The 27,120-nt window shown below is 39.8% G+C and overlaps 1 protein-coding gene and 2 long non-coding RNA genes across 3 annotated transcripts; 1 reads left to right on the forward strand and 2 right to left on the reverse strand.

The window, feature by feature from the left end:
- Positions 1 to 1,157: 1,157 nt before the first annotated feature.
- On the reverse strand, positions 1,158 to 25,698 carry LOC119898622 (transmembrane protease serine 6). The gene is made up of 18 exons (XM_038712774.1): positions 25,465 to 25,698; positions 23,477 to 23,600; positions 22,479 to 22,621; positions 21,998 to 22,065; positions 20,839 to 21,023; positions 20,597 to 20,638; positions 19,581 to 19,785; positions 18,913 to 19,049; positions 13,279 to 13,391; positions 13,035 to 13,144; positions 12,067 to 12,209; positions 11,867 to 11,965; positions 10,954 to 11,067; positions 9,568 to 9,684; positions 8,940 to 9,108; positions 8,122 to 8,399; positions 5,480 to 5,616; positions 1,158 to 3,410 (listed from the first exon to the last, which is right to left on the reverse strand). Exons 1-18 carry the CDS (start codon positions 25,543 to 25,545, stop codon positions 3,246 to 3,248), a joined length of 2,430 nt encoding a protein of 809 aa, XP_038568702.1. The 5' UTR covers positions 25,546 to 25,698; the 3' UTR covers positions 1,158 to 3,245.
- LOC119898623 lies at positions 3,356 to 8,177 on the forward strand. The gene is made up of 3 exons (XR_005443607.1): positions 3,356 to 3,441; positions 6,999 to 7,079; positions 8,099 to 8,177. It is a non-coding gene; the product is annotated as an uncharacterized LOC119898623 (long non-coding RNA).
- Positions 24,222 to 25,458, reverse strand: LOC119898624. The gene is made up of 2 exons (XR_005443608.1): positions 24,452 to 25,458; positions 24,222 to 24,315 (listed from the first exon to the last, which is right to left on the reverse strand). It is a non-coding gene; the product is annotated as an uncharacterized LOC119898624 (long non-coding RNA).
- Positions 25,699 to 27,120: the final 1,422 nt, after the last annotated feature.

Raw genomic sequence — 27,120 nt, forward strand, 5'->3', positions numbered from 1 at the left:
TTCTGGACTCAGCCACTCGGTATGTATGGCTACAAGATGCATTTGCTGATGCAGGAATTATGGTGGCCCAGTGGCCTAATGGAAAAGCCATCACCGTCCAGAGAATGGGATTGTGGCATAGTATTCTGTAAATGTGAAGTGCAAAACCCATTGGGATGTGTTAATTGATCATGGTTGAAGTGAGACTTATAACATATCCAAGCTCCAACCAGTGAGTCACTTCATGTCTATTAATTTCCCACACAGCTGTGTGACCAGAGAAACATCTGGGTCTCTAACCCGGAAAAGCCAACCTTCAGCTTCAGCCAAAAAACGCTCTAGATTTCTAAAAATGTATTACCCATGTGGATGATATTCTTTCAATGTCATGTGTTCCTTCATACCTAATGTAAATATTGTGTCTAATACGATTTGAGGAAACACAAAGCATACATTATGCTGTTCTGTTTAGCTGGAATAAAATCATCTCCATCTGTCCTCCAAACTGTCTGCATAGGCAAAACACAACATAATAAGAGCAGCGAGATGGCCGATGTCCATAATTTAATCAACATCCCACGCCAAGTCTGCCAGCCTTTTCCTTTTGGCTCTTTCTTGTGCCTGATTTTGGCAAACGCTCCTTTACTTTGGTCCACACTCATTTTTAAGCTGATAAATATACAGATCAATTGTCTGGTTGATCTACAGTATTATGCATAGATTGCTGAATTGTTTGACGACACGATTGATTAACTGACTGAAGAGTGAGAGGTTAAGGGAGATGCTTGCCCCCACCTTAACTCAATCATATATACAGTACATCTTCTGTCTGGCACTCCTCCGCACTGTTGTCGATCAGTGACCTGCAAACCCTCAACTCCTCCGAGGATGAGTGGGAAACAGCTCATTATGCAGGAAAACAAACAGAGACACTGCACCGTTTTCATTCACCGCCCAGCAAAATAACATTTATGAGCTTACATACTGTAGTTGATGGTGCCACATTTAAAGCAAAGAATCGTATTTTTGTGGGTAAACAGAGAGTAGAACATTGAACCTTTCAAGGGGATATGCATGTGATGTTGTCTGGGAAATAGAAGGGGTTATACATGCTGCAACTTTAGCTCAGTGGCCCAGTTTAAAGGACTAAAAGAAAGCACCAACAACTGACACTGTCATCATAGGTGGTCAGCATAGGTGAATGCCACATAAAACAGTTTTATTCTTTGTTTATCTCAGTGGACTGGATAACATTTACTTGACATGGGGACATGGGACAATTTTGTGGCATTTTGAATTTCTGACTGTCTGGCAGAATATTTATGGATGCATTTCATCACTCTATTTTGTATATTTTATGGCTCAGAGGCCTAATGGATAAGGCATTGTGGGTTGAAGTCCGACCTGGGTCAAGCATGAAGTAAATTTTATGTGACACGCATTAATAATTCAGAAAATGCACAATTTGTTAATGTAACTACCCTGAACAATAATTTTTATCTTCCCGTCCGTTAATGAACACTATCTATGCTAAAGGCGACCAAAGGGAAGAGCATGAAATTAGACCCAGAAATCCTGTAATGTGATATAATTTACAAATAAGACTGCACAAATTACATTGAATAAATCCTGTAAATGTTTAAGAAATGTACCTGCTGTTTTATAATCGAAATGTCAAAATCTCATAAATGAAAATGGTGAAGGTCATTTTTAAGCATTGAACATATAGTACTGTATAGGACACATAATGGATGGTTTCTGTGGCCCCCAAAGGCCAGTCTGAGCACTGTTGTTATGCCTCAGAGCAGTACTGTCATTATGGTTTACAGCCTAATAAAATACCAATTGCACCGAAAATGGGAATTTCCAAATATTGAAACATCCCCTAAGGATTAGGGCTCATTTCCAGTTTAAAAAAGATGAGTGAGAGAGAAATAATGAGATACAGAGGGAAATTGGGAAGCAAGACAGATGGCGCCAGAGTAATGATAGATAGACCAATAGATAGATATATGTCCAACCTTGCTTGTCTGTCATTCAGCAGAATCAAAATCAGTTTCCGAGGACAAATGCTCTCCTTTCCAGTTTTGTTTACAAATCACAATGACTCAAAAGCATTCAGCCACAAGGAGGGATGCCAAGCTCTGGCACCTCACAATCCCCTAAAATCAACTGAAAAGAAAAAAATGCCTCTCCTTGGATACAGTGATTCATAAACCTTGAAAATGACATTCTCAAAAGCAGCTTGTTAAAGAAAACATTAAACTTACACCTGCAAACATGAAATCAGTTGCCAAGGATTCAGTTTTGCATTAGCTGCAGTTGAACATATTTCCACAAGGAGGAGTTGTCAGTCAGTGTCGGTTGGTTGGTCATTCACCTCTATAATCCAGTTCGCTCAACAACTTTTAAATGGACTGCTGTGAAATTTTGCGAAGACATTCATTCATGATAAATTGTAATAATGTTAGTGAATTTCTGACCTTTCATTTAGCGTCACCATCAGATACAAATTTCAATTTGTCCAACTCATGACATTCCCAAAAGCCTCAGTTGTACTTTGTGTTTAGTGCTAATTTGCAAATGTTAACATGCTAAACTTGAATGGTAAACATAACTGCTAAACCTCGGCATGCTAACATTTTGTCATTTTGAACATGTTGGCACGCTGATGTTAGCAGCTAGACAGCCACTAGCATGACTGTAGACTTGTACTGTTGTATAACATGCAAACAAACACAGCAGCCTAAATTGCAATTGATATTTCAAAACATAAGGGTGTTTAATTATGGAAAAATTGATTTAAGATTTCAATATATTTAAAATCTAGATGAGTCTGTATAGTAAATGATCAAACACGGGATTACAGTCACCTCAAATTGCTTTCATAGTTCTCTATCATTATATTTCATACACATTTCAAACCTGAGCTTTTCTTAATCACTTCTTAAAAAATCATTAGGCTATTCTATTTAAGTTCTATTACCATTCTCCTGACATTTTGCTTTCATGTTTCCTTCTACTGCACGCTCGATAAACACTTTATCAAATCAGTTCTAAAAGGCACCACATAAATAAGGTTGATTATTATTAGCTTTATTATATAATGGAATGAAATCACACTTTACCAGCTGGTTGTTTGGCTGAGAAGCAAGCTCAAATCATCTTCCAGCGCTTCTTATCCTCATGTGGATAACATTTTCATTTGCATCCAGTTTTGGGTTATGAGGATATTGACATAAAAAATGATTAAGATGCCCAATGTTTCAGGGGTTGCTGATAACCTGCTTGATCCAGTCAGTGAGCCTTGTGATGCGGGTATACACACCATAGTAGTCTGGACGCCCGCAGCCTTTGCCCCAGCTCACCACCCCGGCCAGGAACCAGCGACCCGTTGGCTCCTGGCAAACCAAGGGACCACCAGAGTCTCCCTGACAGAGACAGATGTTAATAGTTCAGGGGGTAAGGTCTTCATGTCGCTACAGCACAGAATGACCATAATTGACATGGCTGTGGATCAATACCAGTGACTCAACTATAATACTCTGTGCTTGGATATTTGGCTTTTAAAACTATATTCTGTTTATGGGGAACACTCAGTGAACTGTGAGGACTTTCAGGATGCACCTAACATATGTGTATGTATTTACATTGAGATACAATAGTTAGCAGGGTATGTCTTCCATTATATTTTTATTGTTTGGTTTGAATCCATTACACTTTTGTTCCTTCTGGCAGATGTTCATCCAGTCAGAAAGAGAGACTACATGTCTGGACGATTCAAACCACATCATACAGTACATACTGAAATTTAATTCAACTGTATTACAGTGGGGAGAACAAGTATTTGATACACTGCTGATTTTGCAGGTTTTCCTACTTACAAAGCATGTAGAGGTGTGTCATTTTTATCAAAAATCCAGAAAAATCACATTGTATGATTTTTAAATAATTTGCATTTTTGATACATCAGAAAAGCAGAACTTAATATTTGGTACAGAAACCTTTGTTTGCAATTACAGCGATTATATGTTTCCTGTAGTTCTTGACCAGGTTTACACACACTGCAGCAGGGATTTTGGCCCACTCCTCCATACAGACCTTCTCCTTTCGGGGCTGTCGCTGAGCAATACGGACTTTCAGCTCCCTCCAAAGATTTTCTATTGGGTTCAGGTCTGGAGACTGGCTAGGCCACTCCAGGACCTTGAGATGCTTCTTACGGAGCCACTCCTTAGTTGCCCTGCCTGTGTGTTTCGGGTCGTTGTCATGCTGGAAGACCCAGCCACAACCCATCTTCAATGCTCTTACTGAGGGAAGGAGGTTGTTGCCAAGATCTCGCGATACATGGCCCCATCCATCCTCCCCTCAATACCGTGCAGTTGTCCTGTCCCCTTTGCAGAAAAGCATCCCCAAAGAATGATGTTTCCACCTCCATGCTTCATGGTTGGGATGATGTTCTTGGGGTTGTACTCATCCTTCTTCTTCCTCCAAACATGGCGAGTGGAGTTTAGACCATAAAGCTCTATGTTTTGGTGGTGTCTTTTATACAGGTAACGAGTTCAAACAGGTGCAGTTAATACAGGTAATGAGTGGAGAACAGGAGGGCTTCTTAAAGGAGAAATAACAGATCTGTCAGAGCCGGAATTTTTACTGGTTGGTAGGTGATCAAATATTTCTGTCATGCAATAAAATGCAAATTAATTATTTAAAAATCATACAATGTGATTTTCTGGATTTTTGTTTTAGATTCCGTCTCTCTCAGTTGAAGTGTACCTATGATAGAAATTACAGACATCTACATGCTTTGTAAGTAGGAAAACCTGCAAAATCAGCAGTGTATCAAATACTTGTTCTACCCACTGTATATCAACTGTAAAATATTATAGGGACCTTACTGGGTATCAGATAACTATCTAGTGACAAACCTAAGACTCTAAACATGGGCTTTGCCACCTGGTGGCAGCGCAACTCAAGCTTTAAACAACATTGACACCTTATGGTTATTGTGGTGCCCGTCAGCAAACAGTGGCTTTTTTGTACACAAAATTGTGTTTCTGTCCACCTAACAAACAGAAGTCCAGTATTCACTCTGCTTTTATCTCTATGTTGCTCCTGACGGAAATATCTGGCTCTTAGCTGCTATATACTCCATAATGTTCACAAGCTAGTCTCTAACCTTGTCTGTCTGCTGTTTGGTGCTGGTCAAGTAACATGCAGTGGGTTTTTAGAGCATTTTCACTGAAAACAACTGCTTGCTGAGAGTGCTGACAGTGAACCAAAACAGTAAAAGTACAGGCCGTAAAACCCAAATAGTTTAAAGATGCTAAAAAACTTGCTGAGGGGACCTGCGAAGTCAGGTGATAATTCTGCAGGTTCGTCACTGTGGATTGTGTCACCTTTCATTTAACGTAGTAATTGAATCTATTGTTGATATGGCTTTTAATTTCAAACTGGATTGTGAAACAAAATTAAAATAAAGAACATTAGGCTATATCTTTACCTGACAGGCATCTTTGTTTCCACTGCGGTAACCGGCACAAAGCATTCTGGGAGTGACCAGGTGGCCATAGGAGCGAACACAGGCTTCCTCGCTGACCAGGCGAACATCCACCTTGCGCAGCACATTACTGACACTGCCTGAAGAGGGATGAGGGGAAGAAAATTAACTAGTGAAGGCCAAAAGATTCATCGTCTTTTCATTATTTTATATTTACATATATATACATAAATCTTCATTGCTCAGTTTTGATTTCAGTACTGGATGTCAATTCTAGAGCTGCAGATCACCAAACCAAAAATTTATGTCTAACACACTATAACAACCAGCCTGGAAATATTCTACTAGCAGAATACGGAACATGTTTCATCCTTTCAGTGAAAAGAAACCACCTAATTTGAAATATAGTGGTGTAACTACACTTTAATATACTGACATCTACCGTGTACATCTTATGATTTTTTTATGAAACAGTGGGTGTCGGAAGATAGTTTCCAACACCTTCTCCCTCAAACAGCCTTCAAACAGGTTCATAATTCATCAGAAACCACAACCCACACACTTTATCTCTTCCTGCCTCTTTAATTTAAATAAGTTAATTTTGATCTGTTACCATAAATACCATGCCCGTTTTCCACCATCCCCATAAAGACTCCCCCATACCTTGCTTGATAAAATGGGGTTACTTGCACCCTGCACAAGTCAAATAAAATCACTTCCTGTGAAAACACTGCATCATACTGCATGATACATAAGCCAGTGTAATCCTGTAACAGAAATAAAATAACTTTATAACAAAACAAATACTGCACTTGGACATCAGCCTTCAAGTCAAAAGCATTAAATAAAAGTCCATCTTCAAAATGGTTCATGTATATGAAACTGCATAGTTAAATTTAAGGGTCCTTTTTGTGAGATATGAAGATTTCCTTCTCTAGGTCATGCATACCGAAGCCTGAGGCTAAATGGAAATTACAATAGGATGAATAAAAAGCATTTTTCTTTATCTGTAGTTCTGAGAAAAACATTGAATGGATGCAAGTTTTGCAACATTGCAAGTCCTTGCAAATAGTTAGCTGATTTGTTGAATTCATTACTGTGATCACAAACTGGAGTGACTGTCTTATTGCGCAATTAATCTAAGCAGCGGTTCCTAACTTGGGAGCTGCAGTCTGTTCAAGGCACAAGTAGATAAACTTGAGGGGCTAGAAGATGACTAATTGGATAGGAAAGGCTAGGCTGGATAGGCTGGACCATCTATGGTTAATGTGCTATAGTGTGGCTGAAACTTTAAGTGCTCATGTGGTTGAATAAACACTACATTGGGTTACACATTGACACCAACCCCCGTCACACATCGATTGTCACACCCTTGTAACATGGGTCTATATTGTGGCCATGCTCTCCTAAAAATGACTGGAAGACAAAGTAGCAGCACTGTGCTCATAAGCTTATATTGCATGTTTGACTTCCAACAATAAAATAAATCCTCCTAACTAATATTTCGTCCTTGCTTCCAAAGAAGAAGCAGGCAGTGAAAGTGGAGGTACCTGGCCTCATGCTGTTGGAGGACTGGCTAAATGGATCTGTGAAACTATCAATGGTAACTCAATTCAATGTTAATTATGCTAGCAAACTTTCAAGTTATCAAAGAGACATCTAATGTATCAATTTATGAGGTATATGTTATGGATGTTTAACTTCTCAACTCAAATGGTTCACAGTGATCATTACATTTAAAATACGAAACAGAGAGTTCACAGGCATTGTTAGCTAAGTAACATATGGGTAGGTCCTTTTCGTTTCATAAACCGAATCCATCCATCCATCTATGGTCAACTGCTTATCCTGCGTACAGGGTTGCGGGGTTGCTGGAGCCAATCCCAGCTGACATCGGGCAAAAGGTGGGTTCCATCGTAGGGCCACATGTAGACAAACAACAATTCACACCTAAGGACAATTTTAGAGACACCAATTAACTTAACCTGCATGTCTTTGGATGGTGGGAGGAAGCCAGAGCACACAGAGAGAACATGCAAACTCCACACAGAAAGGCCAGGTTTTGAACCCACGACCTTCTTGCTGTGAGGTGACAGTGATAACCACCTCACCACCTCAACAACAAATGGTGTTGTTTATTGTTTAACCCATCCGGCTTCCTCCCACCATCCAAAGACATACAGGCTAGGTTAATTGGCGACCCTAAATTGTCCTTAGGTGTGAGTGTGAGCGTGAGTGGTTGTTCGTCTATGTGTGGCCCTGCGATGGACTGGCGACCTGTCCAGGGTGTACCCCGCCCGGTGTCAGCTGGGATTGGCTCCAGCCCCCCCCGCGACCCTGTATGCAGGATAAGGGGGTTGACGATGGATGGATGGACCCACTATCTGTACTAAGGAAATATATAGAATAATACGAGTAAAATAGGCTTTAAAGCATTGTGCAATTTGATCCACAAAAATGCTACTTTATTAAGTGAGAATATTTTGAATATTCCAAAAAGTGGGAACCACTCTCATAGACCACATAGAAAGTAAAAGTGATTCTTGCTGTAATACTAAATTCCATTGTCTCCTTTCAAGATCAACATTTCACCCTCTATCCTCTCTCCACATCCCCCTCAAGCCCTTCCCTCTTTCTTTCCTCACCCCCCTCACGGAGAGCGCCCCAGCCGGTGACCCAGCAAAGTAGGTCCGGCTCCAGTAGGTGGGTGGGCGGAGGCAGGCAGGCGGGTCGAGCATGTCCATCCAGCAGCATGGAGGCGGGCCGGTCCAGCTTCAGGAGGGCCAAGTCATAGTCGTGGGAATCGTCGTCGTAGTATTGATGAAGGTGGATCCGCTGAACTCGTGCCACTTCTTCAGTAGGGCTGTTACGGTTGAGCAGGAGTTTACCCAGGTAGACCGTCCACGCCGACGGTGAGTAGAGACTGGAGGAGGATGTGGAGAAAAAAAAGTTGCTATGTGTTACTAGGGCAATAAGTTAGATTTTCTTTTTTATATGATCTGATTTGTATGCAATTACAGCTGTTGACTTCAAATAAACATACTTTCTATTTTAGAGCAAAACTTTCCCCGTCCACTGAAATTTCAACACTCACTAAATGCTACACAAACTTATTCACCATGCAAGGACCCTTAAGAAAGAATTGTTAATCCTCTGCAGGTTGTTGCAGCTACAATTTCAGTCACAGCATCCAGTTGATTCTGGCTTTCAATGCCAAAAGCATATATGAATACATAAATACACCACCTTTGAGTCAAACTGGCTGTTACAGCTAAACGCCGCACAGCAAACACATAGGAGCAGTACTGAATATAGAAGCAGCTTGGAGGCCAATTTATTAATAAGTGCTAAAATGCTAAACTTCAGCTGAAGAGAAAAAGCCCCTCAAACTGTCTTTGTTTTGAAAGAAAATTTTAACACCTCAGTCAACACACCACTTCCTTCCCTCTCTTCCTGCACTTACCTGTCGTCATAGAAACAGTGGGCGGCGGACACCACCCATTGGCTGGAGATTAGTGCGCCCCCGCAGATGTGGGTACCCCGCACCTGCAGGCTGGCCTGCCATGGCCATTCCCCCTCCGTGGCATTGGTTCCCCCCACAATTCGGCTGGAGAACTGCCTCAGGCCACAGTCTGAATAGACACACAGAATATTGAAACTCAAAGTTGCAAATGTCGACAGCAAATATACGCTTAATATATGAACTGTAAATTAAGTTAGCATAGTTGAATAGAAGAAAATCTGAAAATTGCAGAAAAGGAAAACCTAAATCACTGAGAGAGTTACTATTAAACAGTTAAAAAAAACTATAGCAGGTGTACTAAGGTGTATTCTTATTATTTTGCTTTTTTGTGTGTCTAATTCCTCCTGGTACCAATGAGGAAAAAAAGAAAAACAAAAAAAAAAAGAACAAAGACCAATCAAATCAGACTTTATTGATTCATTTAATTTTTATTAAAAAGCAGAATGACATTGAGCTTAAGAAAATCTTGAGAAACCTTTCCAAGAGAACATGAAGATACAGACTAAACGGAATTTAATGAAATAAAAAACATGACTTCTACTGTATGTAGGTGTGTTTATCTTCTTACCACACTGTTTCTCATCTGAGGCGTCGGGGCAGTCTGTGACAAAGTCGCATTCTGGGTTTGGCTTCTTCAGACATGTTCCATCAGCACACACATAGGTCATATCTGTACACTGCACACCTGGACACACACACAGGGTGCAAATTACACAATGACAAATGGGGGGGTGCAACTTTTTTTCCAGGTCATATAGGAAATCCATTACAGCGCAGGCTCGTGCTTCAGTGAACTAAAACTTTACAAAGCTTACAATGTCCTTGCTTGGTAAAATAATGTCTGCAGTCTGTAGATGATAATAAATCAAATGTATTACACACACAATAACTTTCGTAGTCAGAGGTCACCAAGTATTCTAGAGCAAAACTGCCAGCAAGTCAGACCAACATTTCCGCTCAAACACAGACCCACACAATGCTGAACCTATAATAAATTACAGTCTGCGTTATCATCTCTGATTCCTATTTCTTATCTTTTCAAGTTTTATGTTTCAACTTAGTCTTCTTTTTTTTTTAAATATATCCTTTCCTCTTGTTCATGTTGACTGTGACAGAAATGTAATCTGGGTTCAACAAAGCTGTAGTCATACATTGTTGGGGAATTGGAAATTGTTGGGTAAATAATATTTCACAGAGTACAGTCTGGACATACTCTATATGAAAAGTGCAATAAAATGACTTTTGTTATGAATTGGCGCTCTATAAATAAGAGACTGAATACATTTGAAATAACAAACCTGGATTTTAAGATTTACCAAGCCAGGTAAAACTCCTGAATTCCAGAGTGAAAACAAATGACGGCTTATTGTAAAACAATTCACAAAAGACTTAATAATAATAAATAAAATAATAATTCTATATTGATGTCAAAATGTATCTCTATGAAAACTTAACCCTTAATTTCACTGCTCATGCCTAAGCACCAGTGTTAAGTAACAATTAGATAAAATATGACATTTTATAATGGCAATGAAATCAGCTGAGCTAGCTAACAACAGATGGCTAATTTTAAGTTAACTAATTATGAAACTCTGAAGTGTATTAAAGAAGCTAGACTAACTACTGACATTAGACTACAGTCTCAGGGACACAGTGGTGGATGGTTAAAGTGGGAATTGAACACGGGTCTCTCATACCAAAGGCATGAGTCTTATCCATTGCGCCATCATCCACTGGGTCAGTCCCCACCCCAATGATCTGAGTATACTGTACACAGCGAGATTTATTATTGAGAATAACAGGTACACGTTTTCTGAGCCAGAAATCTGATTGTCCAGGTAAAATAATGACACAAACAAAGTGTGAAAATTAAAATGAATAGATTTTGTAAAAGCCTGTCTGATGTGTTTGTGATGGTGTGCATTTAATATTTGATTATATTTGAGTGTGTTACCATCAGTACAGTTCATCTCGTCCGTTGCTTCAGGGCAGTCTGGGTGTTGGTCGCACACCTTGTAGTAGTCCACACACTGACTGTCCTCTGGACACTGGAACTGTGCTGCACACACTGAAACCCACACACACAAAAGGAAATGCACCAGTTTGCATACTCAATAACAGTCATATGAGCTAAGGTGACAAGATCTTATTTAAAAACAAAGAAATTAATAACTTCAGTATTATGGAGCAGGTATTCTGATGTGCTTTTCACTTCCAGTTTAAAATTTAATTTTCTGTTTTCATTTAAGGTTTCATATTTTGAGGCTTGAATGTTTGGGGTAGATAAATGGATAACCAGATACAGTGCATGTTGACACATCTGATTATCTTCTGTATTTCATTAATGGGTAATCCATGACCTACAAGTAGTCACACCCAAACCAATGATAGCATTGTAACTTGACAAGCTGCCAAATCTCAGGTTTACACATTGTGAGCTACTGTCTGGGATCTACATGGATTGAGAAGAAGAGGCCCATCAGATCAGCATCACCTCCAGCTTTCGTGGGCAGCATGCTGACAAGACTCATTTTACAGATGATTGAACAATCCTGTCATTAGCAGTGCCGGTGGATGTTTGGTTTAACCCAGGCAATCCTGTGGTCTTTTCCTAAGGAGGTTTGTTGCATCCCAGTGGTTACAATTCATTCATTTGACAACATTTGAAAAATATGTGACAAGTTGATACAAGACAATTATTTTAGAGCATTAACATCTTTAACATCTAAATGCATTAGGCTCCTCTGGCTTTGTGAGGTGGTCCGGCCCATTCACTTTTTTAAGTTCCTCCTCTATTATGAGTAAACTTCCTTTGTCAACAGAAAATAATGTACAACAAATTATATATTTAAAACCTAAGTAAATACCACAGTTCCTCTCGTCAAGCCCGTTGGGACAGTCCTTGATTCCATCACAGGCAGGAACACACAGGCCATTAACAGTGCACAGAAACTGGCCTGGGCAGGCTATAAAACAAATGCACACACACAACAAACAGAATAGAAATATTACTTAGCAGTTAATTTATCCATGTTTCTTGGCTGTCACTTCTGCAGTCCCAACTTACGATCGGATAGGTTGAAGACTCTGTAGAACAGCTGAAGGCCCGGCCCTGTGAGTGACACTTCTGATGTCATGACAACAGTGGCCATTGTGGACATCAGGAGGAGGCGTTCGTTGTATGGCTGCAGGCCCCTGGTACCACAAAATCTGAGAAGAGGACAGAGACACTGAATTCAATGAAAACACTGTTGTTATGGAATGCCCTTACGCAATGTACTTGACTCTCAGTTTGTCCAAGGCACTAATGACAAACCTATCCTAAACCTACCTACCAAACCTATGGCTAAAATACTGGTTAGAAGTGTAAAATACCTCTTTTTATATTTAATTAAAAATAGCCTGAAAAGTTTGTATGGACATTTAACAGCGGCTCATAAGGGATGCTACTGCCCCCTGTTGTTCAGTTAAGAATAGAATAGTGTGATGATATGAATGTAACATTTATAACTATGTTGTTGTGTTTTCTTTAAATTTATTACAATACCAAATGAAAAGTTGGACGCATGACCTGTATGGAAAACTTTAATATGCACAGAAGCTTCCTGTCAGACACTCAAACGCATGTAAGTTGAGAAACTGAAATGAGAGAATTTGGACATTTTTTCTTAAAAAATTAATAAAATATTTGCCAATTACTTTAAAAAGCTGAAAACAAATCGACTAATTGTGGCAGCTCTAGTATAAAGTGAAAACGGGATTATACCTTTTTTGTTTAGGAATTTGCAAATACATATTTATAGCTGATCAGACACTCATCACCACGACCATATTCGACAGAGAAAGTTGTGACTAAAATCGACTTCTCATTTGCTTTGATTTTTTTTTCTAATTGCCTATTAGATTTCACTCTCAGTGAGGTTTGGACTGCTGCTTATAAAATCTTGTTGGGCTCTACAGTGCATACTGTAGGTTATCTAACCATTGAGGCAGAGTCACTCACAGACCAGCTAAACTCACTGCGGCACAGTTTACCTGCGGTTCTGGATGATCCACTGTCCCTGGGTACAGGCCTGGTTGTAGGTGGCTCTGCTCAGCTCGTAGCCCTCAAATTCCAAAGACAAGCCCATTCCTACCCTGGGCATCTGAAATCACATAGTGTAAACACATACAAACATACTTTTATCATTAACATGAGGGGCTGTAAATTATAACCATGTCTTAATGAATCAACCTTTCAGTCCATAAAGTGGAAGAAATGGACGAAGAGGTGTCTTACACTAAAACTCCAGGTACAGTTGGTGTCGGGTGGATAGTAGCTGGGGAAGAAAGGTGTCCTCAGTGACCCCTGGACCCCTGATACTGCCTTCAGCTCTATGGTGGAATTACAATCTGAGAAAGACAAAGACAGAAAGACAGAAGTATTACAATACAAATCCATTCTACTTTGTGGCATCAATTAAAGGTGGGGTATGCAATTCTAATCCAATATACTTCTTTTTGTGTTCAGTGAATGGGAAACAAAGTGGCTGGGATTAAGCCAGGATTAAAACACTATTCCAGCCATTCCAGCGATCATTTGTGTGTCAGGTTGAATTACTTTCCCACAGACATTCAACTTACTTACTAGTTTGCCAAGATATGTTGTTGGGATGTTAGCTATGATACCAGGAGAGTTGTGAGTATCACTGTCTGTGTGCCGGCTCTGGGACAGTCTTGTCCTCTCTGCATGTTAGCATTCACAGTAGCAACTGTAGCAACTAGGGATGTGAAGAGACACTTAACCCACGACAGGGATGTACTGGAACTGAAATTCAGCCGGGACTTTGAGAAAGGGAGGCATTTTTGCAGTTATTTTAATAAATTGTGTTTTACTTGTATACAGTCAATTTCATGAAGATAAAGACCTTCAACAAGCTTTTGTGACACCCGCCTTTTAAGTTTGTATAAGCAAAGCACCACTGCACTGAACAAGACCAGGTCAGGCAAGCCTGAGTCAGTCAGAATGCTAAAATAGTTCAATTTAATCAAAAACTACAATGCAGTCCCATAAAATAGAGCAGAGCCCTGCACAGGCCCCTGTACCTGTCACTGTTTCTGGTTCCATTGTCATTCTCCTCCTGCTGCTTCTCTTTCTCGTTCTTCTCCTACAGCTTCTCTTGTTCCTCCTTTTCTTCCTTCAACTGTTGTTTATAATATATATATATATATAAATATAATATAGCCTATATGCCGATACATAAATACATATATAAATAATCTCAGGTTATAGTAAATGCATTACTTCTCAGTGCCTGTGCAGGGTCCTGCCTCATCTGTGCCTGCCACAGCACCTTTCCACCAAGGAAAAGGTCGGTTAATTTGGCGCATTTAGCTGTCTCTTGTGCCAACATTTTTTTTCTTTCATATGCTTAATTTTTTCCACACCACACATTATTTTTCCTCTTTCTTTGTTTTCGACATATTTACCTTCTCAGTTGTGCCTGTCACACAACCCTGGGCTGAACTCAGCCCCAACAAAATGTGTTGAGATTGAACTCGTCCTAGATAGAAAGTAAACTCCTTTAATTGGCGCCGTTGAGCCAATCAGATTTCATCAAAAACGAGTTGGGTGAGGCCGCTCCTATCCCCCTCAATACTGAAAGAATTGGTGTGGCCCAGTCTAATAGACCAGACAGCTTTTACTGCAGCTGACCGGCCGGCTGGCGCGGTCGTGGATCATTTAAAGTTGAACACATTTAGTTTAGTTATAAACTCCTGGACTTTAATAGCCCCTTTGTTTCAGCAGATTTTCTGCTCATGGTAAAAACTTAGAATCTCAGAATCTCTCCCACGTGTCATCATTTAATCAGAACTCTACCTGCCCTTTACTCTGCTGTGCATTACGTTATTGATCTGCGGGTAGTTATACCCTTCAGTTTCGGACTGCATGCTGCATGTGAAACCAAAAGTAAATTTCAGCTGTTTATTGCTGCTGTTTGGCTGGTTGTCTCTTTGTTTGTTTTTGTTTTGTGTTTGTGTGTTTGTTGTTTATTTGTTTTTTTTGGTTTTCTCCGCCCCAAGCCCCCCTCCCCGTTCTCTTGCAGGCTTTGTTGCTTTCTGCAGTTAGTGTTTCCTTCTGCTATTTCCTGTTGTCCCCACACTCTATCCCCATTCTCTTGCAGGTGTTGCCCTCTCACTGTGCTGTCTGTTTATGTGGTGTTTCTGTTCCCCTTCCCCATGTCTGTCCCCTGTCTGGCCCGGTGACAAATAAATGTGAATAAATAACAATACAGACAAAGTAATAATCTCTTGTTAAAGTAAAATCTATCTGGCACAATATGGTATCCAGCTCCTCATACCTCCTACTACCAGGCTGCCTGGCAGGACAGGTAAAAAAAAAAGAAAGAAAAAGAAAGTAAATTTCAAATCCACACACTAACTACCAGTGCAGCTCACAGTCCCAAACAGAGAAGGCTGCGCTTCAGTTTTTAGATGTTAATTTTGCAAAACTCTACCAGCTATGTTACCATTTGTCACAGCTGTTTGGGCCATTGACTGTATGTAAAAAGGTCTGACTCACAAGGTGAGCAGGTTCAGATGATTACTATCACAGTGTCAATTAGCTGGCCCGAGTTGATTTGCTTCGTGAGAATCTTATCAGTTATACATTTGTATTTCACTGCGTGACAAAATTAATGTGTGGCTTGACAGGGACTGAAAAATGTCTCGCGAGACAGCTTTTTACCTGATGAGAATTCTCGTCACAATCTCACACACCCCTAGTAGCAACAGTTTGCAAATAGACAGCCCTCATCTTAGCTAACAAAAGTTACATTACTTGCTGGTATGTTGCATGGCTTATTGGATCGTTATAAAGCTCGATAGCTTTCCACCAGGCACAAGGTTGGGGATGCCTTACAAGGCTGTCAGTTTGGTAGAATATTTAACTAAGTATAGTTAAATATAGAGGTAGAATGAGAAGAATGTTATCGGTTGCTGTAGGTAAACACAACAAAGTTGGCCCCTCCTCCCAGACCCAACAAGTGAGAGAGAGAGAGAGAGAAAGTAGTGGCGGTCAAGTGAGCTAGATAGTAAACGACAAAAGAGAGTGACAAGAGAGATTGTTTCTCGATGATTACCTTCTAAAGATATAAGATTTTTGCGTGAATGCAGTCTGTCCTGTGGCCTCTCTGCATTGCCTGTGTGTGGTGCATAGACTGAATAAAACAAGTGGATATAGCTACCATGACGTCACTCTGTGATTGGTGATATTCGGACAAGAGGGTGAAGCTAGCTAGCTTGGCTAATAAGGTGCATCGGTCATTCATGTTGATGTGAAATTAATTGGGATGCTAATTTTGGCTAGCAAAAACCAGGCTTAAACAAAAAAACAGACAGCCCTCAAAACAACAAGTTCACAGCTAGTTAAATGCGGTGCCGTTAAATAAGTTATGCTGTTTACAGTGCGGTAGATACAATTCACCTCAATCCTGACTGACAGGTAGCTGTGGTAGCGACTTGTCAATCACAAGGTAGCCACGCCCTAAAGCATACCCTGCCTCTTAGTCTATTTTACTGTAAATGGGACCATAATTTACAAAATGAACATCATGCTATATTGAAGAATACTTTAAACTAGCCATTAAGAAAAGTGTTTACTGAGGTAACAGTAGCGCTCTGGCCATCTGGAGAAGCGGGACAAATCTCGGTAGGCCGGCCAACCTCGGTGCAGGTGGGCCGCCGTCCTTAGCCTAAACTTGTTTTCTAATAATAAAAAAGTTGGCAGAAGGTTGAGCGACACGGGCCAATCCCCCTTCTCCCCAGGCCTGTTGGTCTATTGCATATGAACGTCTACGCAGCCCTTAGCCCCGCCCCATCCATCTCACTCACACACCACAGTGACACTGACAGCTGGAAAACAAGCTACAATGGAAAATGGAAAAGCAGAGTTTAACTGAAATGTAAAAAAAGTAACCGACTCCTTCTGTAGTAGCACTAGTACCAGGGCCACAGACGCTAAGACCGGGAAGAGAAAGATGCCACAGCCCTGTTCAGGGGTGAAAGATTAGTCAGAGAGGACAACAAAGCCACAGATAGCGCAGCTGAACAGTACAGTGTTCCCATACATTGATTTATTTGTGGCGGCCCACTTCAATATCAACGCGGACCGCCACATATTTATTTTAGATTTTTTTACTAAGCCCATTAAAAATTGTATTTCTACATCGTATATATATTCGAGTAGCATCTCCTATCTCTCTCTCTCTCTCTCACTCTCTCTCTCTCTCTCTCTCATGAACACCACTGCACAAATCTCTTCAACACAACGCTGTCGATGTTGGACACCCACCACTTCAACACAAAGTAATGCCCTTGCTGCTGTCAGTCATTTAAACGTTTCCATGCTCGGAGTAATGTCACAGCAGCAGCAAAACAAAACAAAATTAATTAAAAACTTGACGGGCCAGAGAAAACTATGCAAAGGAAATAGAATTCAACTTATAGCGTCTGAAATGTTTAGATGCTCTGATGCATTGATCAGGAGGATGTTTGCTTTACTCCAAACAGTGTGTCTGTATGACTCTGGATGTGTGAGACCTTTTGGATGTGTAGAAGAACACAGCATATTATTTAATATTAGATCCTGATGATCCTGTTGGCTAGACGGAGGATTTAAATGTGAGGTTATGCTCTGTGTCTCGTTTCACCCTATTTCACCCACCCTGAAATTCGCTAAATGTAGGCTATTTATTGCCAGGGTTCGAGTTATAATCTGAGCTTCGTGAGGGTCTCTAATATACTAACATTACCAACAGAGAGAGATCTTGAGAGGGAAAGAGAGACAGAGAGAGATCAGTGCTTATTACCTGTTTCAACATTTATCTCTCTCACAAACACACGCAAACGCACAAACACACACACATCAGTCCACTACTTGCCCCAGAAGTCTGCGATATTGCAAAAAAGTTCTAGTTTCAATAACGTGAAAAATGCCATCAGAGATTATTGCTCAAGGACAGACACTTTATGGTAGGTATAATATAAAGTGTAATTATTTTACACACTGCTGGCCGCCAGCACACAGTAGCAAGCATATTATTATATGTAGCGCTGTACTAATTGGAGGATGCATCATAAAGCCAATAATAGTAAACAAATAAGCAGCACTCAATACAATCTAACTCTAGTTGAACATGTTCGCAGGTTGCGGCCTCAACCTGTTAGTTCAAAACTGTGCGCACCATTGTGGTTGATGGTGGAGAAGTGCAGCCATCCTGTTTTTTTAAGGTAGTACCCTACTGCCATAGTGATCAATGGCTGTGATGCTGCAAGGTGGTTGTATAAGAGGGTGTTCCTATTTGTACTGCGTGCATTAGCAGGGCGGCTGTGGTATAGTATATGGTGGACCGTTCTGGTGGGCCGGTCTGGATCAAAGTCCAGGACCATTTTTTACTCCCAGTCCGTCCCTGTGAGGTAATATAGCAAGTGAGAAGAAGAGTCATTTTGTCATAGACTACAATGCAATCGGACTTCTTTTTGCAATCTGTGGAGTCGCCCCCTGCTGGCCAGTACAAAGAATGCAGGTTTAAGGCACTTCCACATTGGCGTCACTTTTCAGAATTGGATGTTGCCGCTTGTGACCCTCGGTCTAACCATCAATGTTTAAAGAGGACTGGATACTGCATTAGGGGCGGGGGCAGGCCAAAAAGTTCAACTTCCGGGTTGAGAAGAATTATTAGTTTTACAGCTCTGCTGGATGTCAAAATACAGTAGAAAAAATACAGCAGAATTCATGGTGGTGGTCAACTCAGCAGGCAAGATTACTAACTCAAAAGATGGAAAGTTAGCTTGGCAAACTAATGTTGAGATTTTGGTAGCCTATTGCTTGGTACATTTCTGTACGAGTAAAAGATGGCTTGGGTTGTCTTACCCTGGTGGTCCCAGGCTTGTGCAGACAGAGAGAAGGGGTCCTTATAGTTGTACAAACCCTGTTTCCAAACCACCGTCATCCACTCGCCTGATGACAGGACACGCACCACACGCTCATGTCTGCTGCAGCCATATACTCTGGGAGGACAGAGGGAAAGAGGGACAGAGGATGACAGGGAAAGGTAGTTAGTGTAAAATAAGTGACGATTAAAGAGATAAATGAATACAAATAGTAAATATTAAATCCCTTACAAATGATGAAATGACTCACAGTGAAGAGAATATTTGCATTTCTTTAAAGGTGAATCGACCAGTATCTGATGGTCAGCAGAGGGCAAATGTTGGCCATAAATGCGACAGCAAACACATATACAGTGGGGGAAAAAAGTATGTAAACCTTTAGGAATTTCATGGTTTAAAATGTAGCTTTTTTTAGGTCATTAACTCACATAGCATTATGAGGTTTATTTTTGGTTATTGTCAATAAAGACATGAGGGATCAGAATTTATTTTGTGTTATTATTTTAGACACATTATATTTGTCAATACCCTTGACTTAGATGAAAATCAGATCACATTTCATGACAAATTTATGCAGAAAACCATGAAATTCAAAAAGGTTCACATAATTTTTCTTGCCACTGTATCTGTCTAACTCATAAAACTCACGAGGTGATGAGGTGAGTATCAGTCGGGGTGAGGGAGTTGTACACCACCAGCCTGTCTCGACACTCTGGCAGCAGCCACTCCATGTGGAGCTCCAGCTGGGAGCCGGGGGCGGCTTGGAGGTGCCACAGGCAGGAGGCGCACTGTGTGTCGGGGCCACGGAGAGCTACAGGACTACTGGACACCACCTTCTGGTAGCGGTAGCAGTCTTAGGGAAAAGATGCCGAAAAATGAGAGTTAGAGTTGAGCTAGTCTTATTTGGGATTTGTGTTGAAGTCAATTTTGCTGATTCATATTATAGTAGTTTATTGATTTATCTGTCAAAGCTGGTAGGACATGCATGCAGCATAATGTTGTTTTACCTTGATTTTATGTTTGGAGCAACAGAATTGAAAATACATCCAGTGTTACTAGTCCAATGTTTTCCTATAGTAAGCATCCAAATTGGGTTATGAAAGGCTAATGTTCATCCTAAATAATCAATCATGTCTTATGCATTTTCTCAGACAGTTAGGAAACATCTGCTTCCTAACTGTCTCAAATCACTATTTTAAAAGCATAGATGAATCTACTGTAAGACAGTAACTAATTAAAGTTTATTTGTATAGCACCTTTCACAGATAAAAATCACAAAGTTCTTCACAATAAAATGCAATACAATACAATTTTTATTAAATGTAAAAATAAATGGAATGAATAGATTAATCTATACTTTTCTTAAATATATAAATATGTCACGAAAATTGTTTTAAATGTCTTATGATGATGCTGTCTATTGTGAGTTTTAGTTTTATTTTGAGTCATTTTATGTTGGAGTTAGAGTTTCTCATCTCATAATGGAACAACCATAAATGTATGATATTACATGAAATAAACACAATCATTGCTGCTATTGCTTCCATGTGTTAAATGTTCAGGGAAGTATATTAGGCTGCATGCTAATTACAGTTCAATCAAAATGAATGAATTAATACAAAATAAGATATTATGAACAAGCAAACGAAAATTAAGTGTGATACCAAATGAGGCTTTCAAAAGCTCTATAACTTTGTTGTCGGTTTCTGTTTGGAGGAGAACAAAAAGACAGAAGAGAAATTAAAATAAAGAAATTCTTTCAAAGCCCTGTTTCTCACTTTTTCATATTTCATCACATTTTTAATTGCTGTGTTACACGCACACGCACGCACACACACACACACACACACACACACACACACGCATGCACGCACGCACAGTGCCACTGCTTCTCTCTTGGTCTCACCAGTGACAGACAGCGAGGGGAGGAGGAGGTATCCATCGATTCTGACAGTCTCCTCCTCCTCTGACCCTCTATACCACCTCAGGCCATTCTCCAAGCTCCCGGTGACCTTCTCCAGTGTGACCTTCCCAACATGGCTGCCTGGCACAGACATCACTATCCAGAAGTGAGCCACAACACTCCCCTCCCTGCAGAGACAAAGCAGAGTCCATAATTCACACAGCAGCTCAAATGATTACTATAATTTATCCCCCTGAAAAGCTATGTTTCAAAGCAGTGCTGTCTCTAGTTGTACATTTTAAGTGTGTTGTGCCTCAGACCATCATCACTAAAGGGTGTGGTCAGAAGTGCTCTCTGTTGCACCTGTAAACACACCCACAGTACTGACACAGCATGGAGAACACTTCTACATCACTGCAGCTTGGTGGGACATTTCACAAAAACTATATTATCCGCTGATGTTAGGTAGCTAAAATGCTATCTAGTGCTATCTAAGTGTCCGTGGTTGGTAAGCAGTAGGTCAGAATGTGGTTTGAAGCATTTTCAGAAGCCAACATCCATCCCTTACCAATTTTCTATGTTAAACCTTTTGTTGTGTTTGGAGAATGTTTCTTGCAGATTCTTAATCTTCCCACACGGTATTACCATTTGCATTAAGGATGTGTCTTGTTGGGGCGATTTGGTGCCACAAAAGTTAAATTAAATGGCTTTTCACCCAGTCATTCAAACTACCGAAGGTCTATGTGTTCCACGTATATGCCTAGTGTCTGTTTAAAGCACTACAAAGTTAAAATGGTTGCAGTCTAAGATTTTATTTGAAAAAAATCAAGCCTCCAAAGAATATACAAGATACCAATACACTTTATGGGCACACAACTCAATTTTCAAGTGCTCATCGCACCTATCAAGAAGCAAATCATTGATTATAGATCCTGATCAATTTAATTAATGAACTAAACAACATGTGGTAATACAGTGAGTTGTCTTATGTTCAAGCTGTTCTTCTTCTTGCCCTTCCCACTCTGGGCAAAACATCCACTGTAATCCAAGATATTAGCAGACTTGTATATTTACTGTGTACAAATGATATCTCTCCCATATTTCTATTATTCTCTCCAGTTATTATTGCTGTACTGTACATGAAAAAGGTTGATCCACTTACCCAAAGGCGAACACAGTGGTGCAGTTGAAATATCGAGAAAGACTTGAGCCCTTCACTATCTTCTCTACCTGAAAGACAATTTCTTTTGTTCACATGTGAGTATTCAACATTTAAGAATTATTGAACATAATCCAGCATGTTCGTTACTCCATCAGATTGCTAATTGCCTTATCTGATGTAGTGACCTCTTGAATAGTAGTTTAGTCTGTTGTAGTTTACTCTAGTCTAGACACACACATTTTTTTTCGTCCTACTTGTGTAGGCTACTATAATAATAATATTTATCCATGGGAAGTGATCTGATTTAATGTAGCTATATATTCCCATGGAGCGGTTTCTAACTAGAGTACTGCTGTTTTTGTATGATGTCGTTTAACTGTATTGCAAAAATTATTACATAAAAAATAAAAAACCATCAGCAGTCTCGCTCCCTTCGGTCGGGAACCAAGTTATTGTTATGTAATTCGTGGTCCCTGCTCACCATGTTCTGTACTCCCTTGGCCTCTTTCTTGAATGCAGGACTGCTGTGGGAGGACAGATCAGCAGAGAAGTTCCTGTTGAGGATGGACAGGTAAGCTGTGTACTGCTGCTGGACACGAGGTTCCAACACCCAAACCCTGTATTCTGTTACAGAGGAAGGTACAGTATGAAGATCAAGGCAGCATAAGAGTCTACAGCCAGAACAACAGCTCTGTGAGACTGTACTTAGGCACAGCAGCACTTTGAGCTAAATGCTAATGTCGAAATGACAACATACAATGACAATGCCAACGATGCTTAGCAGGTATAATATTTACCATGGTCCCCATCTTAGTTTAGCGTGTTAGCATGCTAACATCTGCAATTAGCAGTAACCACAAAGCTCAAGCTGATGGGAATGTCATTCGTTTGTAAGCTAGCCTATTTAGTCATAAATCAAAGTATTTGACAAATTAAAATTGTGACCAAATGATGACTTTGATAACCAAAGTTATTACATTTTATTCCAAGCGGGGACATTCATTTAGTCACGTTACCATGAACCAAATTGCATGGAAATCCATCTAATAGTATTTGAGTTGTTAAGAAATGTCGCTCAAAAACAAAAATGTCAAAGTCATGGTGGAAAAGTCATCTTCTAGAAAACATGTGTACAAAATTCCAAGTCAGGGGATCACAAAAGTTATTAGGGTTCATCCTCTGGGGTCCATGAATACAGTATATATGCCAGATTAAAGGAAATCCATCCAGTAGTTGAGAGGTTTCATTAAAAGCCAAAACTTAAACAACCTCATGGTGGCGCTAGAAGAAAAGTCTGGGGATCAACAAAGTCAGTGGGATTTAATTACGGCATAGCAATTAATTGATATTGAGATATTTCACTCTGGACCAAAGTGGAGGACAGACAGACCTACAGACCAACATTGCAATCTCGGCATGGAGTCATACCACTCGCATTATGAAAATTTATAAATAAATAAATAAATCCTTAGGAATTACCTAGGAAGTACCAGGCCAGTGTGGCTCCTGCAGCTATGAGGATGATGATAAGGAAGGCCAGGAGACACTTGCAGGACAGCGTCTTCCTGATGGGTGGAGCCACAGCTTGTGCACCAGCTCCTACCTTTGGAGAACAGACACAACTTTGACATTCTTACACGGGTTAAACGTAACGTATAATATCTTCTTTGTAAAATCCAGTCTGAAATGCCTTTTCATGCAGCATCTGAGTGAGGGCACATCAGGGCACTGAGATGGTTGCCCAGAATATAATTAGCTACAGGGTTGTTATGGTCTGTCAGATGGAGACGTTTCTCCAGCACAACAATCTCCTGACTTTGATCCTATCTGTTGCCTGCAAAGCAAGCAAGTTTGTGGAAGGATATTTTTTACTGTTACCCAGCGTCATCATGGATTAAAATAATGTGATTAAAATTTGGATATGCATATATTTATAGTGCATTTTGTTTTACCAGCCATATAAATTTACTTAAGAGTACTCCACCAATTTACCATTACACCCCTATAACATTTCTGGATTTAAAAATCAGTGCTGCAGAACCACATATCATCTTTCTTATCCATGTATTCTCATCTGGTCTAGTATTCTTCTTCCTTGTCAAAATCTGATGTCTACATTACCCACAATGCAACTCAATCGAGAGAGATGTGTAATGGAGGAGGTTCCATTAACTTAAATGGTTAATTGGCAGCTATGTGTGGGTGACTGACACAGAACAGGTTGTACACATTGATTTTGAGTCTTTATTGAGTTAGTTCAACAATTGGTAAATTTCTTTGGTTCCAGAGCGGGATGAAGAAGCAAAGGGCCATCCTGCCTGTGTAAAAAGAAACCTCAATCAGCAGTAGTCATGGTTCAAGGCATAGTATTTTGTGTTTTTTCTACTCAGTTTCAGCTACAGTTATCAAATTAACGGAAACAGCTAATTCAAACAATGACAGTAGCCTACTCACCTCTTCCTGTTGTCTATTCAGCAGGGAGTGGAGGCAAATGTTTAAAGCAGACCCAAGCACCTGTTTAAGAGCTCCAGGAGCAAACCATTTAGATGATGGGAGTAATAGAGACACAAACAATGCTGATTTATGTGATTATTATGAGTTATGTCTGCTATTTTCATATGGTGTTGGTTTTATGTATATATGTATTATTTCATATGATTGTGGTTCCACCTAAGTGGTCTTGTGCACCTAATTACATGCCGGGGAGTGGGACGGAGACAATAAATGCCATGATTGTACGGTGCAGTTTACCAAACACTATCTGTGGGGAAACTTACAGGACAAGGTTTTTACAGAGGTCTGGAAAGATCATTTCAGAATTTTTACATTTTTAAAGTTTTTGTTGCCAGGCCCAGCAAGTCAAGTGACATCACTTGAGGCAGTTTATCAGATTTTGCACGGTTACCTCTAGAGCCACAAAAGGCTTTAAACTGTGCGCAACAGCTTTTTTCACATGCAGCAGAACTCCCCAATGAAAACAGACTTTGATGTGTAAAACCAGTGGAGTTCCCCTATTCTGACATACTTAAAGGTAAGACATTCTTAAATAGACTAAACCAAGTGAGTCTTATCCACTGAGAAACACATGACAGGAGGAGCTTTTATGCACAGGCAAATATAAACTTTCACTTTCACCCATAGGCCTTGAGCTAAAGTATTTTAGATATATACAGTATCTTACATTTTAGTCCTGCATCTGTGTTAAAAAGCCATATATGAATGCAACTTCTTCATCTTGTGGAGATTTCAGTCACAGCCAAAGCTAATAATGTTCAAAAGCAAAAAGAGCATTCATTTGCCTCCATCTTGGCCTACATATCTAAAATTCTGTTAAACACTGGTTTACTCTAACAGCTCCAAAGGTTTGACATACATTAAACATACAAGAACAACATACTGAGTGATAATATCAGACTACATGTGGCTATTTTAATAGCATTAGCATTACTAGCATTAGCATTACTGACCTGAGAAGCAGCTGTGACCCCCTGGCCACATGAAATTGACTTTTTGGAGCCGTGCCCGAGTGCCATTGCATCACTCCACATCCTTTGTTCCTTGAGAAATCATCTCACTGTCCATGGGGGCACATCTGTGTCAGAATGTTCAGTTTAACAGCTTTTATTTAGCATCTCTGGTAATCACATAACCAGACATGTTGCTCCAGGAGACGGAGAACCACCACCTCTGTTTGTAAGTCCAAAGGTAAAAAAAAAAAAAAAAGAGTCAATCAATATTTCCCAAAACTCATTTGGATCTGTCCATAGCTTGAAGATGAGTGTAATTATGTCAATGCTTTGGATGACAGTGGAATAATACCAAAATACATGCACAAAGCCATAACTGATGACTTGATCATAACTAATCCTACCTGTTGTTGAGCACTTTCTCATCTAAAGGGAGCAGCAGTGAGTCAGGTGGGTACAGGTACGCTGATGTCACTGATTATTACCTAGCAACAATGATGCTCACAGTCAATTCCCCTGCAGACATAAATCTGATGGGAGTGAAGCAGGGTCAGGCTATTTAGATTCATTTCACTTTCCATGAAAACATGAATGCCCAAAGGGTTGTATAGTGAGTCTGCTGCAAAGAGAGAAAATCTGTGAGTGAGGCGGAGATTTGTGTATTAAAGGAGACTGTGAGTTCACCTTATGCACTAAAGATTTAATATTTTGACCTCAGATACTGATTTCTTATTTTCAAAACTGAAGCTTTGAGCAGGCAAACTTTTTCAAACTTTTTCTTTCCCTGTCTGTTAAATTCAACTTCACCTAATACCATTATCAGGCTGTCACATTAAACAAAGTTTGCTCTTCCAACGTTCTGAGAATATTCACTCCAGCACTTCAGAAATCCAAATATCTTTACTCGTGCCAAACAGTACTGACATTTCTCATTAATTATGTTAGGAATTTCACCATGTTTACTGCTTAAAAAACATCATTTATTTTATCTATTACATCATTGCATATGTGGTACATAGAAAACACCATTCTTGTAACATTGGTTCACACTTTTTGGTGATTTATACATTTATGAATAATAGCAAAACAACAAGAGATAACAATGAAAAAAAAACCCCACAAGATTAGATCAATCCTAACAAATGATTGATCTTCACATTCAGTAGTTTTTAATATAGCTGCCTTACAAATCGGATAAGATTCTGCTAGAGAACAATGTTTTGAGAGTAAGTCGCTTTTTATGTAAAATCCTCAGAGGTGATGTCCTAAAAGTATATGCTTTGCTTTGCATATACTTTTTGAGATAGGAAATACATTAAGCATGTTTTAGGCAGCCTCTGAAGACAAAAACATTTTAGTTGGAAAGCTGAAATTAAGCAAATCCATGATTGTTTACAAACACAACCTTCATTTTTTCAGTATAAAAATACATCAGAAATTAACCATGTTACTCTCTGTGGTGTAAGCTAATATAACAAATAACAACATATCGTACAATGTGAGAACAGACATTTACATTTACATCTTATAGTTCAGTATAACTTTCAGCATCAAATACCGTTTTCTTATTTCTGTAATCATTGGTGACACTGATCTCTAACCCCACTGGTGGAATGTGCACAGGAGTTTTTTAAGAGCATGGATGCACCTGGACCT

Source organism: Micropterus salmoides, unplaced genomic scaffold, assembly GCF_014851395.1.
Source record: "Micropterus salmoides isolate LMB-PRFRI ecotype aquatic unplaced genomic scaffold, ASM1485139v1 Ms_hic_scaffold_12, whole genome shotgun sequence".
NCBI classification, from domain to species: domain Eukaryota; kingdom Metazoa; phylum Chordata; class Actinopteri; order Centrarchiformes; family Centrarchidae; genus Micropterus; species Micropterus salmoides.